Source organism: Neopelma chrysocephalum, unplaced genomic scaffold, assembly GCF_003984885.1.
Source record: "Neopelma chrysocephalum unplaced genomic scaffold, ASM398488v2 Primary Assembly neopelma1_97102, whole genome shotgun sequence".
NCBI classification, from domain to species: domain Eukaryota; kingdom Metazoa; phylum Chordata; class Aves; order Passeriformes; family Pipridae; genus Neopelma; species Neopelma chrysocephalum.
Window position 1 is genome coordinate 3,494,216 of NW_020925744.1, and position 17,782 is coordinate 3,511,997.

General features: G+C 41.0%; 1 protein-coding gene across 1 annotated transcript in view; it reads left to right on the forward strand.

Annotated features, from left to right (window-relative positions):
- Window positions 1-17,782, forward strand: part of CMYA5 (cardiomyopathy associated 5) — a 48,098-nt gene that overhangs the window by 20,847 nt on the left and 9,469 nt on the right. The window contains exons 3-9 of the mRNA XM_027671367.1: window positions 622-717; window positions 1,333-1,566; window positions 3,355-3,377; window positions 5,285-5,406; window positions 8,762-8,911; window positions 9,865-10,011; window positions 14,954-15,098. Coding sequence (XP_027527168.1) covers window positions 622-717; window positions 1,333-1,566; window positions 3,355-3,377; window positions 5,285-5,406; window positions 8,762-8,911; window positions 9,865-10,011; window positions 14,954-15,098 — 917 coding nt within the window. The remainder of the gene's footprint in view (window positions 1-621; window positions 718-1,332; window positions 1,567-3,354; window positions 3,378-5,284; window positions 5,407-8,761; window positions 8,912-9,864; window positions 10,012-14,953; window positions 15,099-17,782) is intronic.

The following is a 17,782-nucleotide window of genomic DNA, read 5'->3' on the forward strand; positions in this document are numbered from 1 at the left end:
CATTTCTTTTAGATTTATGCTATCTAAATAAAACTAAGCATTTTTACAAATTATGAATTACACCTGAGCAGATGGACAGCTTGCTTTTATAAAAGCTCAAGAAGGACTAAGAAAAAATTCTGAGTTGTCTCTGATGCCTGTTGTCCCTTGGACTGCTTTTGTTTCCACATCTAATTCAACCAGTGATTTTGATGTATTCTTGTTCATAGGAAATATCTTTAAAATTCTAATTTTAAAAAAACATAATACTGCGTAATTTATCACCTTCATAATTACTTTTGTTATATTCCTTTTAATGTGCTTCTTCCTGTAATCTCTCAAGGACCCTCATGAGGGTCTAAGTGCCCTTACTCTCAGCAAAGCTGCATTGAAATTCATAATGTTCAAAAACTGGTATAGACGCTCAGCATCTTATCAAACTGAATTCCTTTTTTTTGTTTGGAAACAGTTTCTATGACTGTTCCAGTTGCTTTTTCTGTGCTTGCAGCCGGAGTGATACTTGAACTTATTTATCAATTGTTCCAACGGTGGCTCATGGCTAAAGGAAAATATTCACCTAAAATAAGTTCTGTGTAAAAGCTTTGTAAAATAACCTACCTAAGTCTCGATTTTAAATTTCAGGATCATTTAAGTGAATTGCTGATAGCACTGGAAGAAAAGTCAATAAAGATCGAGGAGTTTGTAAGTGATATTGAATTGCGATTTAACTCAGTTGAGGTAAGTCCAATGTTTTATCACACTTTCTCTCCCTCTACTTCTAAGATATGTTTGCCTTATTTTATAGCATCATTGCTTTCACCAAAACGGGCTGTTTCTCCAGTCCTCAAATTGATTTCTCCCACTGGAAGGTGTTGACTTTAGAGGAAGAAAAAGACTGGTTTTTTGCACATCATTGCAAAGTGAAATATGTAACTGTCAAGCACTGAAAGAAAAAGTTCCCTTAATTTTGTTTAAGCCTATAAAAAGCTCATATTTAGAATCCTGTGTGAAGCACATAAATTAGTTGCCCCGTGTCTTAAGCCTTAAGAACTGTATTAATTTCAGTTGTAAGTATGAATTTTTAGCTATTTTGTAATCAGATTTCCTGTCTCAGTGTTTAAATACGAAAGTTTAATTTTAAACACTAACAGTAAAAAAAAACCACTGTCATTGTTTTAAATGTATTTCTCTAGTGATATTTCTCACAGAGGAGTTCGATTGCAGAAATAAAATTATCTTATTGTCAGTATGCCAGAATGAATCTGGTGGATGGGTAATTGAGAATTTCTGTGTATTCATTAAATGTTGTAATTTTATTCTGCAGATTGATTTACATCTGTTTTTATTTTGCAGGAAAATTGTAAGAAAAATGCAGACTTATTGGAAAAGCAGAATGAAGAGATGCTTAAGAAAGTGGTAGCACAATATGATGAGAAATCAGAGAACTTTGAGGAAGTGAAGAAGATGAAAATGGAGTACCTGTATGAGCAGATGGTTAGTTTCCAGCAAACTGTTGATTCAGCAAAGGAGACTTTGGAGACAACAGTTAAAGAAGCGGATGAAGTGGATGGATTTGTTTTTCTAAATGTGAGTAAAAATGGCTTTCATGGTGTAGTTTTTATAACGTTAGTTAGGGAAGGAGTTCTGTATCTAGGCTGGCAATGAGTTATTTACCTTTTTTTTTTTTAAGTTAGCTAAATCCTGCTAGCTCAGCTATTCCACTCTGAAACTGCTGGGTCATTTGCATTTGTTGTGGGAATTCTCAGAGAGAATTGCAGAGATGATGCACAAGATGAAAACGTGACATGCTATTAAAATGATTCTCATTTGTTTTATAAAGAGGAGGTGAAAAGACACTTTGATAATTTATCTAGAATTAATTATTCACTGAGGAATAAAAAATGCTACAGGATTTAGGTGTTTTACTGTATAAAAATAAAATTCATATTTTATTTTGTCTAATAACAACAACAAAGTGATTTCTGAAACAAGAGAAGTATCTGAAGTAGAATTGTTTCTGGGTTGTGGGGTTTCTTTGTTTGGTTGTTGTTGTTTTGGGATTTTACAATAAGCAGACACAGACAGTGTTTATGCACTTAAATTGCTGAGGCTGTGGTAAATATTTACTGCTGAAAAGCAGTGAGGGGCTGTGTGGTACTTGGTTGCTGGCTGGGGTGAAACTACAGCAATGGGGTTGGCTTAGGGATATGCATTTGAAGTGCTTGTCTATGATGGTCCTTTGTGGATGTAAAAAACATCTCCAGTGAATCTGCAGGACTACCTAGCTCATACAGTCTACAGTAATTAGTCTTAAACTTCATTCACAGGGTGTGGCAGGTCCTCCAATACTGCTCTTGTGCTGCAAGACTTGTCCATAAGTGAGCAATGGTACTTTCTCCTCTACACAAGTATATATATTTACACAAGTAAAAATACTCTATAAGTATTAACAATCTTGAAGAGGATGGATTTTCTGGGATAATAAACTTCCGTTATGAAATGAGCATGTAGTTCAGTAGCTGTAGAGAAACTATCCTGGGATGCTAGAAATAAAAAGATCAAATTACTGTCTAAAGACTGATCATTCATGCAAAATAAACCACCTTCCAAATGCAAGCACCCAGCCCATATATGCTCTGGCAATTATAGAAATGATGGACCAATATTTGTCTTTCTTCCCTACTCCAAGCTGCACTGTGTCCTGTAATCAAGTGAATATTGTGGTAGATTGTCTATTATAGGATGGACAAAAAATACGGATTATTTTCCTGATCTTTGTGAGATATGGGATCAGTGCTTTGGCAAAAAGATAGTTTTGTAATCTGTAATTTTTTTCTGGGGTGTGAAAATCATTGGATTCCCTGCTCCTTTCTCTTAGTGATAAAAGACAAGAACTTTTTTGTCTCCATGCCAGGAAACATTAGCTGAAGATTCATGGAGTGTGGGCCAAACTCTCACTCCAAAAGTAAAAATCTCACCCAGCTTCTAGTAATAAGAAGTTATGAGGCAGATTTTAGCCAGAATCAGAATTTAACTGTTCTTACTGTGCAAGTGATTTCTTCCTCTAAAAGCCTTGGTTTAAGAGAGTATTTGACTGTGCTCCAGTCTTTAAACCCAGATTTTGAATACTGACGCCTCAGGCACTTAAAACAAGATTTATACTTTAATACCCTGCTGAGTCAGAGCTTTGAAATGAAATATTCCTAAAGAAATAAATCCCCTGCTAGTGTGAACGCACAGCATTCCAAGCAGCATCAAGTCAATAAAGCCATGTGTATTTTATGTCCAAGGAGAGTAGAAAGACTGTTAGATGATTGGCTTTTCGACATTTTGGAGGTTTTGAAAACTATTAATACTTCTTTTTTCCTCTTCTAGTCATCTAAAGAGTTGAATAAAAGGTACATGAAATATGGGTTAAGTGCACTGTAGTGAGTACTAGGCCTAGCATGCTGGATGTTTCATTTAGTATTTGCAAGCTTTGAAAACACACTGCTAATATTCAGAGCTACTTTTATAAACCTTGCAAATAATGAAATTAAGACAAGAAGTTTTATACTTGTTGCTGTAACTGACTGGTTTTGAAGTATTTTGCACATGTTCTGTAAGACATTAGTTAAACCAATAGCATTGTAAAACATCAGCTCAATTTTAAATCTCTACTCAGACATTTCTTAGCTGATGTTCCTTGTAGTTATTATTATACACACATATACTAAAAACCATTTTAACCCTGGTTCCATCTGTTAGACATCACTGGTATATTCCTTTTTTTCAGTAGTCTGGTTCTGTGTCACTTGGTCTCTGAAAGATTATAATACAAAACATCACTCAGATGTTGTTGGACTATGTTTCTGAACACAGTTCCAGAAAAAAAATGAGGTTAAGTAGATTTCAAAACATTACTAGGAGACTATGGCTGATGTTTTCCCATGCCTCTTCACTGGCACTGCCTGATGCAGGGTGTGTCAGAGGGCTGGTGCCTCATCACAGCTGCATCACAGTCTACCTGCACGTACCAGTAAATGCATATAATCACAAACAGTTCTCTGCCATGTGGGATTTTCTCAAGGCAGTCATTTTGATGAGTCCCATGCTTAATGAGAAACTGTTCAATTATAAGCCCATATTCCTCAAATAAATTTTCCAGGGTGAACTGAAAATATTCAGAGTGGTTGGCTGCAGGCTACTCCTATGCAAGTCCTCAAAACTGCATTGCCCACTCCACCACCTCTGATTTTCCCAAAAGGCCTGGTCATTGTGCAGTGCATATCAAACATACCCTCAGCCATCGCAGTGGTATGTGTGCTGATACAGACTGGGATATAACAGTGACACCAAGGTTTCAGTGTGTGGTCAAATTACAACCCCAGGAGAGTGGTTTGAAAAGAATGTGCAAAACACCCCTTCAAGGTTTCCAATCATCTTTAGAACTAGGACTATAAATTCGGATTAACTTCTTGTGAGTCAAACTGTTTGGCCACATATCTGCATTTAGTTTATTGCAGATAAAATAAGACAAAACGATGTTCCAAGGCTTTATCTCCACTAGATCTTTATTTGTTTACTTACACAATAAACTTAAAACTTATTCCGTTTTGTGCATGAGCTTGCTGTTACTTTACTTTGATAGTACCTGACTAGCTAAAAAAAGGTTAAGAACAAGCCTATTTAACAATGCATGTTTTTCTGAAGAAAGTGTATTTTATATTTGTTGTGCTTTGTTAAAATTATACATAATGAACTACTTCAGTGACTGAAAAAAATGAAGGCGAGAAAGATAAAATTCAGTTGCCTTAAAAAAATTCTTTTATTTTTCTTGGAGCTACTTCTGTCCCAGAATTAAAAATATGTTGGGATTTTTTTTCCTGTAATGAACTCAGCAAATACAGGCTAATTAAGTGGAATCTATCTTCCCTGTCATGTTTTTTTGACTTGCCACAAGCAGCTGCTTTACGTTACATCTTTGGAGTCAGCTGCTGAAGTTAGCTCTAAGGTTTGTAACCTTTAAAGGTACTGCATTAGCAAGCCCAAACCCCTGTGCTCTTGGGAGTCCCTCTGTGAACTTCGAATCTTCATGTTCTCATGGATTAAGTGTACACAGACCATGTGCACTCTGACTGTGCTCCTGAGCTGAAATTGCAGCATGGTCTAAAAGTTCAAAAGCAGGGAAACAACTTCTCCATGCATGTTGTCCTGAAGTTCACAGGAAATTTTTACGGAAGCATATGTCACATGGTCTTTGCTTCTGGCCTTTGGAAAACTATGTAGTGACACAAATGATTTATATATGTTTTCTTCCAAATAGGTTACTTTCTGCAATGGATACCACCCTCTCTTTAGAGAAGGTGCCCAGTGCTTTTTCACTGTTTGAACACTATGCAGACAGTCCAGGACAAAGCAACCAGCAGTCCTTACAATGTGTGGCTGGTAAGAATCTCTAAATATCATTTTTACAAAAGCTAACAGTTTGGCAATGCTTTGGACATTTTAGGAATCTAAAAACAGAATCTATTTGAGAAGTATAAATTTGAAAACCATGTAATTAGGAATCAGAGTTGAATGTAAAATGAAGTTTAATTGTGTACAAGTGTTTGGCTTATTGTAGGTACAGTAAGATGAGCAACAGAGACAGAAGTGCTAAACTGGGGGATTCTTGCATCACTTCAGACATCTGTACTTCAGACTAGCTGAAAGTCTTGATCTGTAAATCTCCCAGAGCTAAAGAAATTGGTCTTCCTTGCAGGCAGGGACAGAAGAAGCAACCAAATGATCTCCTGAGTTCTATTCCTCTAAGGGTGGCAGCCCCACCATGCCTGGTGTGGGGAAGAGGGTATGGGGCTGGTTGATGGCTGAGGTCCCTGAACTTGTGACAAAAGAATGGAGGCACCTGAAATCCCCAAAGGATGTGAAGAGAGAGTGGTTAACTATAGCTGGAAACAGCCACGGCTTGTCAGGGTAGTAGTGAAAATTGCACATGATATTTCATGTCCTGTAAAAAGCTTGACTGTGTGGATTTTCTGCTCTGCCTACATATATAAGTGTATTATTTAGATCTGGACAGCTGTCAGTGAAGATCTTGTCAGCACCAATTTGTGGATTCATTTTCTTCATAATGGAACTCACTCGATTTCTTTTTCAAGGGAACATTGGTTTAGGGCCTTGCATCTTGCTGTCATATTTTGCGGCCTCCCATTCAACATTCACATGCACCACTGCCATCATAGTCACTCCCTGGCTTCAGAAGCGAAGCCTCTTTCTCATGTGTTTGGTCCCTGAGCACTGAAACTAGAGCATTGAACTCCCTAAGGTGCTCTGATTCCTGGCTGAATTTTCAGGTGACTAATGGGACATTGGAGAAATGCCGCTTTGTGCAGACTCTCCAGTGTCTGGTAAGGTTGAGTGCACTTAGCAGTGTTACTACGGAAAGATTGTCTCTCTTCTCCACACCACTACTTTTAATAGACCTAGAGGAACTTGAATATATCTTAGACCTTAAAATCCTCATCAGATTTGTATGAATTTGCCTGTGGCATTGGAAACTTCTCAGGTGAAGTTGATTTGGAATTGAATAGCTTGAATACTTAATTTATCATATACTGGAGACTTTTGTCAGACACTCTAAGTATTTTATTTGACTGAAGTCATATGATGAAATACATATGAATTTTCTCCAATCCATGTATTTTTCCTTCAGAAAGTATGGTGTTTTACTGAACAATTTCATAGAACCTAATTTTCACCTCTTTAGAAATGTATTTCCTTCAAAATGCCTTCCATTTCCAAATTTTCCATATTCACTAATGTAAAGCTGTTTTTCCCCAAATTCTTCCTCCTTTCATGTAAGCCAGCCCCATTCACAAATGCATTAGCATAAAAAAACCCTAGCAGCATGCTCTTGGGCATATTGGAACCCAGGTTCTGCCATAAGAAGAGTGGGAATAATTTAAAAATTTTAAAATTACTATTTCCAAAGCCATCTGGTAAGGCAAGGACCTTTGCTGATTGTAAAACTCTTTCAATAGAGTCACAGAGGAATGTAACTGTTCTCCTTTTTCAAGTCCACAAAGATAAGGGAGTGTTATTTCTCATTACATCGGAAAATATTTGGGATTATTATTTTTCTTCCAGGGGGTGTGGGGATTAGATAGCAAGAAGGAAAACTTCCTTACACCACAGCACTTCAATGAAAACTGAACTGAAGAGAATATTTCCTACTTTTCTGTTGGAAAATATCATTTATTCAAACTTGTGTTGCAAATATTTTTTTTATTAAAATACACTTAAAAAGGGGCCAGTACTTTGACAACACATAAATGATCTGTTTGTAAAGAGAATAGTTCAACTTCTTGCTTTAAAATTGCTTCCTTTCAAATTGTTTGGTATTATGCAAAAGGAAATTAAAAATCAAATGTTTCTTAGTGTTGCTGAACTGAATTTTGATCTATCATTCTTTTTCCTTTTTTTTCCCAGAACTTTCATTCAGTAAACTAGCTTCTGTTCAGATTTGGCATAATAATAAATCTTGCAACTGTGAGGTTCTGTGATCATAAATAGTGGTTTCTAGGCAACATCATGAGGAAAAAAAATGGTTTCCCCACCATGTCCATTGAAAGGAAGTGTTTTCCTAAGGACGATAAATTTTTTAATTGCCAACTCTAGTTACAGTCAAAAGACAAAATGAGGATTGTTTTTAGCAATGAGAAGGATAATTTTTTTTTCAATGGGCAGCAGATGTAATCCTACTGTACTGGTAGCTCTCTGTATAAGTTATAAGGAAACAACCAACATCTGCATTTGCCTTGTTAATGTCACAGGGGATCATCATCATTACTGTGGAGATAACTGGAAAGAAAGCAAAAGCTTTCTGCTGAGATTTTAGGAGAATTCATGCAGTATGGAAATTTACTGGGTTAAGAAATAGAACCATGTATTTTCATTCCCTGCAATCATTTTAACAATTAACATCTTTGGGGGCTTTTTGCTTCTTTATTTCCCCTCTCTCTCTTTTAAGACATAATCACAGAGAGGAACAATATCTCATCTGGGGTGGATCTGTGTCAATCAGGAGACAAAATTTATGTTAAATTTGGGGAGCCTTGAAAGTCTTTGAAGCACTCCTCGTGAAGAATGATACTGGTTGTCCTATGGGGTTCAAGTGCTTTGACAGAATTCAGGTTCACCTGCACACCAAGGATTCTCAATCCCTTGGGTCTGTGGAAAAATGACTATGCCAGGAAGGAGTGCTGAGTGGTGCATGTGCTGTAGGAGTCCACCTCAGGGCAGGGGTAGACCCAAGGCTTCAGGGAGCCTCCTGCTGCCCAGTGCTGTTAGAGCCTTCCTCTGCCTAAAGCACATTCCTGCTGCCGTCAATATCTGTAGTATTGGCATACTGGATCAATCCCCTCCTAGTGTGGCAGGTCCTTTCCCCTGCACACATTTCTGGGATCAGTTCATACATCTGTCTCTGGAGGAGGGTATTTGGGGACCACCCAAACACTTTATGCTGGGTTTGGGTGGTCCCAGTAGTAGGACTAGATCTTACTTTGTCCAGACTGTGAGGGAAATGGAAAGCTTTCAGTGTGGAGCAGATGCATTTTCTGCTCCTAGTTCAGGAGGACCTGTTGTTCTAAAACTGCACCAGTATTCTGTATTTCCTGCTGTACTTGCCCTGTGGAAATAAGTCATCTGAATGAAAATAAGCAACTGGGTTGCCTCACAAATCTTTCAGTATTTTGGCTGAAAGCACAGGAGCACGTATAACAATGGGAGACTTTCCTCTCAGTCCCACAGACACCGACTGTGGTACCCCAGGAGCCAAACTCAGCCACCAGCACCTCCATTGCTGTCTACTGGTCCGTGAATGATGGGGATGCCATCGACTGCTTCCAGGTCTATTGTATGGAGGAGCTGCAAGCCAGCAAAGATGCAGGGGGTGCGTAAAGTCTTGCCTTCTCAATTGCAGGAGTTCTTTCTGCCCTGGTCTGGGATAAACAGAAGGGGATATGAGCTGCAGGAGCATGACAAGGACACAGAAAGAAAAGCAGCTGTGAAGACATCATGTGTAGGACTAAGGATGGGCAATGATGTTTCTCCTCCTCCCCTTTGTCCTCCAAAATGCAAGATAAATATCATGATCTGTAAAGTGAAGGGCCATTGTTTTCACCTGTTGAGGTGCCCTTTTACAAAGTGACTTGACCTCCAGAGAGGACTTGTTCATGTTGCCCCTGGATACTCACGGGGACTGCAGATAGGTCTCCCAAAGGGACAGCCTTCATTAGGTTTTCAGGGCCCTGCACATGCTTCAGAAATATGTATTCACTAAAAAAGCAGCAGGAAAAGGTAATCAGTATTTCCACATGTAGATGAAGATTTTTTTCAAAATATTTCAAATGTTAAATGTGAAATTAAATAAAAGGAATTGAAATGTTCATTCATTAAAAAGCTCAGACTGATCATAAAATCAGCTTTAGCAACCAGGCTCTGCACATGTGTGTGCAGGCTAAAGGATGCTAAGGGCTTTTTACAATAGGTAATTTATTGCTAAGTCCTATATAGTTCATTATAAGAAATTATTATGTTATAGAGCCTGTTATAAACCAGGGTTGGGAACTGCTGGTTGTGCATCCCAAACTTGCAGTCTAGTCCTCAGCAGGAGGCCATAATCTCCTCTTGCCATCAATGGCATTTGTGTACACTCAATTCAAGGGCACATCAAAAACTTTATGTCAGAACCGAGTCAGTGTAAGATACGGAGAACTTGGCTACTAATGCTTTCTGAATTTTTTTAATTGACTGTTTTTAATATGTGAGTTGAGAGGCTGAACTGTAAGCCCTACCAGTGCAACACGAGTTGTGATGTTCCATGCTTGTGTGTGTTTCTCTTAGCCCTAGTGGAAGAGTACAGAGTGACGGTGAAAGAGAGTCACTGCATTTTGGAGGACCTGGAGCCAGATCACTGCTACAGTGTGTGGGTCATGGCCGTGAATGGCACAGGCTGTAGCTTACCCAGTGAAAAAGCCATTTTTAAAACAGGTATGTATTTATTTTGCCATTTGATTATTATTTTGACATTTGATTATTACAAGCCTCAGGTTCTCAGACAAATTCTAGTCCACAGTGTTATTGAAACAGAAGAATGCTTCATTCAGCCCATCTGGCAGATAGCAGGCAGCTCACAGTCATTTCCCCTTTTGCTAAGATGATAGAGGCATAATTGCTTCTGTCATGGTTTGAGCAGGCCCAAAATCTAATTCTGATTCCTAGCCCCCCACCCACATCTCAACCCCATGTGAGATGGGTTTTCCAGACAAAAACACGAGACTCAATATGGGGGAAGGAATATATTACAAAGACTATACACATAAATAAATACTATAATACACTGCATACAATCTTAACTCTATATCTATCTTTACCATGACAATAATATTTATAATGGGCCAAATCTCTTCTCCCTCCAAATAAAAGTCCAGGAGAGAAGAAGAAGAAAAGACCCCTTCTAGTCTGTCAGCAGCAGGCTCTCTCTAGGCAGCAGGCTCTCTGTGTCTTCTCTTCCAGCAGCAGTAGTAGTTGCTGGCTCTCTGCCAGCACACACAAGGGGGTCTCCAAGCCCCTCGGCCCTCCGTCCTCAAAACGGGGGTCTTTCCGTGGACTACGTAACCCCAGACAAGGTCGTTCCACCACGGTCATATCACGAAGCACGGGGGTCTTCGTGACAGTCTGGTATCTTCAGGGGAAATCAAGCCCCTTCACAGAGCTTCTGTGCTCTGCTTAAAAGATGGCTGCCAGCTTCTCTGAAGCTGCAGCAAAAGGGGGGGAAACCCAAGGTCACCCCCTCCACACACATTCCTTTGGCCATCCTGGCTGAGCTCTCAGGAGGCTGGAGCTTCTTAGCTCCTCTCTGTAGTGCATACTGCACTTTAGGACTCCACTCAGTCCACCACCCCCTCCTCTTTCTCAGAGGGGTCTCTAGCGAGTTTGGGGGTTTTGGTTTGTCCAGTTCTTACCCTCCGAAACTCTCTTCCTGCTGCTGGCTCGGGTCTCTTGTCTTGTTGCTGCTTTTCCTTCTCCTCAGACACCTCTGTGTCTGTCTTAGCTGCATACCGGCTTCTGCTGCTTCTTATCTGCTTGGCCTTCTGCCACTGCTCCGGTACGCTGCTGTCTCCGCTGCTGCTCCCAGCGTCTCCCACTGCTCCTACCGGGGAGAAACTCCCCCAGCTTCTCAGCCACAGGCACTCAGTCCAGTCTGACACTGTTCTGAGTCCCTGCAGCCCCCCAACCAGGGGCTGGGGGGGACAAAGGCCCCCAAGGGGCCGGAGCCCCTTCTCCTCGTGGCCTCTACAACATGGCCACTTCTTCTTCTTCTCACCACAAGAACCACTGCTTCTTTTCCGGTCTCCAGAGATATGTTTATATTTTGCAGGAGCACTGATTGGTCAAGCCCCAAGGGTCACCACCCCCTGGGGGTTACCACTTTCTTAGTTTCAGGGGGAAAACCTGGTTCAAACCACTACAGCTTCTGACAGGAAACTTGAAGGCATTCAGTTTTGAAGATGTTTCCAGACTCAGGCCACATGGCTGGGGCACTAGGGCAGCACATTATGTATTTCTCTTCAATTGTGTTGCAGTGCTCCAGGGAAGCTCTGGGAAAGCCACCTGCCTGCTCCCTGCTACTGCTCCTTTTCCTGCACACAGTGGAGAAGATGGCTGTGTGTTTTACTTTTCTGCCATCCTCCTGAATACATCTATGTTGCATTGATTTAAGTTATTAATTTTTCAAGGGAAGGTCTGCTTTACATGCTGTGTCTTGCTCAGTGGGACACAAATCTCAGGTGTGGCTGAGAGGCTCTGCTGTTGTTTAAGCAGTATAAATTGAGTAATTAGATGAGTATTTCTTATGAGCTTCATTTGACTGATTCACTTTTCTGAGCATTAATTTCTTTGATAATTTGTATTGACAAAACTATTGCTTCTTAAATTACAAACAAGGTAAAGCATCCTTGTATCTGAGGCCCTCCTGACAGACAATTTTTTCAGTTCTACAGGATAAAAGCAATTATTCCATTCTTGCAGTCACAAATACAGGGAAAGATATTTAACAATTTCTTAATGAAAAAATTCTGAGAGTATTGTTGAAATCACTTGACAGCACCCACAGCTTCAAGCCGTTTGCTTAATTTACTAGACTTCAAATTTGTTAATAATTCTCTTTAATACTTATTTTGCGATTCATATTTTAAGAAAGATTATTTTTTTGATAATTCAAAGTGGAAATTCAAATTTTATGGCCTCAACAATGCAATTGTGAACATGGTGCAGACTTTCTGCCCAAATAATGATGAGTTGTTGTTATTAGCTAATAAATTATGATTTTTAAAAAAGGTTTCCATCTCTCTGAAGCCATTATTTTTAAGAACTCTCTTTGTCTTTTGGCATCAGGATCACCATATTTTTTCCCAAAATGGAAGCCTTCTAAAAAAAAGTTGATTTCCATGAGTCTTTAATTGCTTCCTTTGGCCTGTTTCTTTAAGAAAACAAATAAACTAGATAAATATGGGCTTATTAAACACTTTTTCTCAAAGGTGAGTTGAACTCCCTCTGGAGTGCACTGAACCCCAGATGGACTTGTGGGGACACTGCTGAGCACTAACTGATTCAAAATTGCTGCATCTCCTCAACACCAAATCCAGAAAGATAAGCACCAGTAATGGAAAACTGTTCTTCAAAAGGAGTCCAGCTGCTTTGATATAAAGAAAAAATATTTCAATTCTTCAAGTAGCCTGATGAACTCAGAAGCAAGAATTTAGAGTTTATTTTTAGTATGGCCAGTCTTCGCGAACGAAGATTTTGGGAAAGGTCTTTTTTTACCTTTCAAGCCTGCGCAATGGATTTTTTAGGTGAGACACAGCATGCGCTGAACTGAGCCCACCCTTTAATCCTAAGGTTCATCTGCCGGGGCCAAGCGAGCTTGGACAATGGCAGTGAGGTCCTCAGGACGTAGGTTTGTTTAGAGTGACCTTCTCTTAGATGGATGGCCTCACAGGGCTGACAAGCTTCATCTGCCCGGGGGAGTAATTCAGATTAAAAGTTGGCACATAGAAGAAGACAATTTGCTGGTATATGTAGGTATGGGAAAATACACACAAATACTTGAACAAAAGTGTGACTCTTCCGGGTGTTGGGAATCCTCACAAAGTTTCTCTGTTGGCATTGTACCTGTGGAGGTGACAGTGGGTCTTGGAAGTTGTGGGCAATGCAGGGGTTGCTGCTGAGGCATTCCCCCAGCATCTCCTGACTCATGCTCCTCCACTTCCCAAGCTCACAGCTTGTCTTTCCCCACACTGAGGAACATGCTGTTCCAAGCAGTATTTTCTGTGAGGGAATGATGCTGAAGGCAGGAAGAATCCCTCTACCCTCCAACCCCTCCCCTACAACTGATCTCCTCATGAAGCCTCTTTGCAGTCCTAAAGACATAGAAGTGAACCTACCTTCTGCTGTTGCTCAAAACCCATGTGATTCTCAGGCTCTTTGGCTCTTTGCCTCTTATAAAGACACTTAAATGAGTTCTGAAATATTATGATGAAATTAGATATGCGTTCCAGCTGCAGCTAATTTGTTAAAAAAATCTCAGAAGCACAGCAACAGCTTTTTCTGTATGCTCATTCCAGTTAATCTTTAGATGGATATTTTCAAATTAAAATAAAAAAAAGCCTCATGTCTTGTAACATGCTGTTTACACATACATAGATGTGGATATATGTGTGAGTTGCTGGATGCAGGTATTAGGGAATTCAGCTATTGATTTTTCATTCTTTAGGAACAGATGCTTTTAGAAACAGATGATAATCAAATATATCTGAGGAGAAAAAAGGAACTATTGCTAAGGGAGCTACAAAGAGGTATTAGCAGATGAGACTCTATCCCACAAATTCATCATTCTGGTGAATACCTATGTTAGCTGTTCCTGTAGTAAAACATCAAGTAAATCTTAGTCTGAACCACTAGCCTCCTGGTTTTCACTACCCAGGAAATTGTTAATACTTCTGGGTGTTTTTCTTTCCTTTTCTACTAACAACAAATTATTTTTCTTAAAAGACAGAATGCATCTAGAATGTTTGTTGCAGTTCTATTAGATTATCTTGTCATAAAATCGTCTAATCTCAGCTTTTGTCTTAAGCCTCCTATTTGGAACCTTGTGTCTTTGAAAGTAAAATGACTTTTTACGACTTTTTTTTTTTAATAATAACTTTTCTTTCAGAATTGGTATCAAGACTGTTTATGTGAGTTTCACAACAGGTCGTAAGGTGTTTTAAGTTGCTATTTCTCAGAAAGCGAAAAAACAAGAGAATACAACTGATCCATTCTCATCCTACAGTGGTGAATGTGCAGTTTCACACAACAGCTTTTGATTACTTGCATCTAGTGCACTATTTTACATTCCATTTTCTGTCTTGCAGTTGGCTCTGTAGTTCTTAAATTGAGTCTCTTAAAAGGAGAAATTACAGGACCAAATTTTAGCTTTGCAAAAATAACCAGGACATAATTAAACAGAAAGTCAGCATCTCTCTGCAACAGCACATTTTTTCTGATGCAACTCATGCAGGCACTGCTGAGGACAGGATTGAGGTGGTGCAGGGGGAGCCGTAGGCGGTGCTGCCTCTGTTCTCTGCTTCTTGGAGATTGGCAGAAATGAGGAAAATGTGCTTGAGGAAAGGCATAAAAATTTAAACTGCCATTCTAACGATGTGTAGAAATGCACAGATCTTCACAGGGACTTTCCCAGCATGTTTATATTTTTTACCTGTAATGTACCCCTCTGCTATTGACACACAAGCAAAAGATCACTGCTGGATGGGGAAAATTAACTATCCCGTGGGTTTTCAAGGAACTGACTCTTGCTTTCCCTTGCAAACATTACCCTCCAGCCACTGGCACCTTCTTCGGAGTACAGCTAACGTGTTCTTGTGTCCCCCAGCACCCGCTGTCCCCACCATCAAGGCCGAGGACTGCACAGTGTGTTGGGATACGGCCACTGTCCGCTGGCGTGCCGGCTCCATGTCAGCAGAGTCCTTCATCCTGGAGTACTGCCGACAGCACTCGCCAGAAGGAGAAGGTCTCAGGTCAGTGCCGCAGTCACAAAAGCCCCTTGGTCAGATTAGGCAGCTGCTAATGACCGTCCCCCAAGCCACGGTTCGTTATGCAAGAGATTATTCTGCCTTCTACCACGCGAGGAAGAAATCTGTGTGCTGAGGAATTTAAGGGACAGACACTAATCCACGAGATTAGGCTGAGACACAAAAGTACTTCCTTTTTATTCCACTTAATCGGACAATCCCTTTCAGTTGGGCCAAAACCCCAGAGATGTTGTGCTGTTTGCAATCAACTAGAAATTTCAGAGCTATGCTGGCTGGGGAAACAATCGCTGACCCGCAGCTGCTGGAGCCCCGGGGTAGGGCACAGGAGAGCAGCTCAGCTCCATGGAGAGTTGTGTAGATGGGGTAGTCTGGACCAGTTTGCTCTCTGCTTTGTGGAGAACGACATAGGTGCTAAGCACTTCCGGGCTTAGCAAGGGTGATATGGATGTCCCAGTAATATTGGTGACCCATCTGTGCTGTCTGGATGTGCATGCAGATGCCCCCTCAAAGCACAGATGAGCTCAGTCCCTCCAGGCTGTGCAGGCGTGCCACAGGGGTCTGAGAGTAGCTTTGAAATTCGAGGTAGTGTCGGTTTATGCCAGACCCTTTCTGGTTTCCCCAGACTGTGCTGCATAGAGGAGAGGGCGAGGAGGGATGTAGGCACCACTGAGCCATGAAATAGCGCACCGTTGAAATGCAGAGAAAATTATCCTAGAATCATAGAATCATAGAATAGCCTGGGTCAGAAGGGACCTTAAAGATCATAAAGTTCCAACCCCTCTGCTGTGGGCAGGGAAATATATTGTTGTTTGTATGTTCCTGGGGCCTGGGGTTTTTCGTTTGTTTGCTTTTTAAAAACAGTGACAATATTCCAGGAAACTTCAGTTGCAAAGGTCTGAGAAGTTTTGGGAAGTGAAGAGGGGTGACTGGCCACAGGACCCTGTGAAAGAGCCTCAGCTCAGCTGAGCTTGTCTTCACTTCCTGAGGAGCCTGAGTAAGGTCTTCACCTAGGGGCTAGTTCATGTGACCATTATGCAGATGTGACAGAGAGGGAAGAGCCCCAGTCCCTGCAGTCAAAATTACTTAACTGGACTGAAGAGTTTATAGGTTTGTAGTAAAGTACAACAGTGAAATTGTGCATGCCTTGCTCCTTACAAAAAGTAGGCTGAAAACTGAAATAAAATTTCTCTGTGGGTAGAAGACTTCTTTTCATGCAGTACCAGTGTGCTGCATTAATGCAACCAAGAAGAAGTCTTATCCAGCTCTCCTCCTCTTGGAGAGCAGGTGACCTGCTCTGCTTCATGCATATTTCATGAGGCCATCAGGTTCCTGTCAGCCTGCTAAAGTTGCTGTTTTTCAGGGATCACAGAATCACAGAATATGCTGAATTGGAAGGGACCCACAAGGATTATCAAGTCCAACTCCTGGTTCTGAACAGAACCATCCCCAATAGTCACAACATGTGCCTGACAGTATCATCCAAACATTTCTTGAACTCTTTCAGGCTTGATGCTGTGACCACTTCCCTGGGGAGCCTGTTCCAGTGCCCAACCAACCTCTGGGTGAAGAACCTTTTTCTAACGTCTAATCTAAACCTCCCCTGACACAACTTCAGGCCATTCCCTTGGATTCTGTCACTGGTCACCACAGAGAAGAGATCAGTGCCTGCCCCTCTTCCTCTCACAAGGAAGTTGTAGATTACCATGAGGTCTCCCCTCAGTCTCCTCTTCTCCAGACTGAACACACCAAGTGACCTCAACTGCTTCTCATACAGCTTCCCCTCAAGGCCCTTCACCATATTTGTTGCCCTCCTTTGGACACTCTCTGAGGGCTCAATGTCTTTCCTATCTTGTGATGCCCGAAACTGCACACAATATTCAAGTTGAGGCCACCCCAGTGCAGAGCAGAGCAGGACAATCCCCTCCCTCCACCGGCTGGCGATGCTTTGCCTGATGCCCCCCAGGACACGGTTGGCCCTTCTGGGTGCCAGGGCACTGCTGACTCATATTCAACTTGCCATTGACCAGGACCACCAGGTCCCTTTCTGTGGCACTGATTTCCAGCATCTCATTCCCCAGTCTGTACGTACATCCAGAGTTGCCCCACCCAACGTGCAGAATCCAACACTTTCCCTTGTTGAACTTCATAGGGTTGGTGATTGCCCAGTTCTCTAATTTGTCGAGGTCTCTCTGCAGGGCCTCCCTGTCTTTGAGAGAGTCAACAGCTCCTCCCAGTTTTGTGTCATCTGCAAACTTGCTTAGTATCCCTTCCAGTCCTGTGTCCAAGTCACTTACAAAGATGTTGAAGAGAACAGGGTCTAAGAAAATGTAACTGCTCCCAAAACCTGTGCTGTTTGTTTGCCCTCAAGTTTCTGTGCTGTTAACTGAAACTGACTCTTTTCTCAAAGAATGAGAGAGTGTGCTGATTCCTGTAATCCATAAGCAAGGTGTTGATAACACCAAGCAGTTTGTGTGATAATAACTGTGGCAAAAAGCTTCCAGGACTGACCCATTCACTTTCTCGAGTGACCTTATGCAAAATCTAACATGTTTATAATTATACTGAGTCACATTTGACTTTTTGGCCTCCCTGTGGGCAGAAGCTGGCCTTTTACTGTGACAAGTGTGAAAACTTCCCACAGGACAAAATCACAAATTTTCTCAGAATTG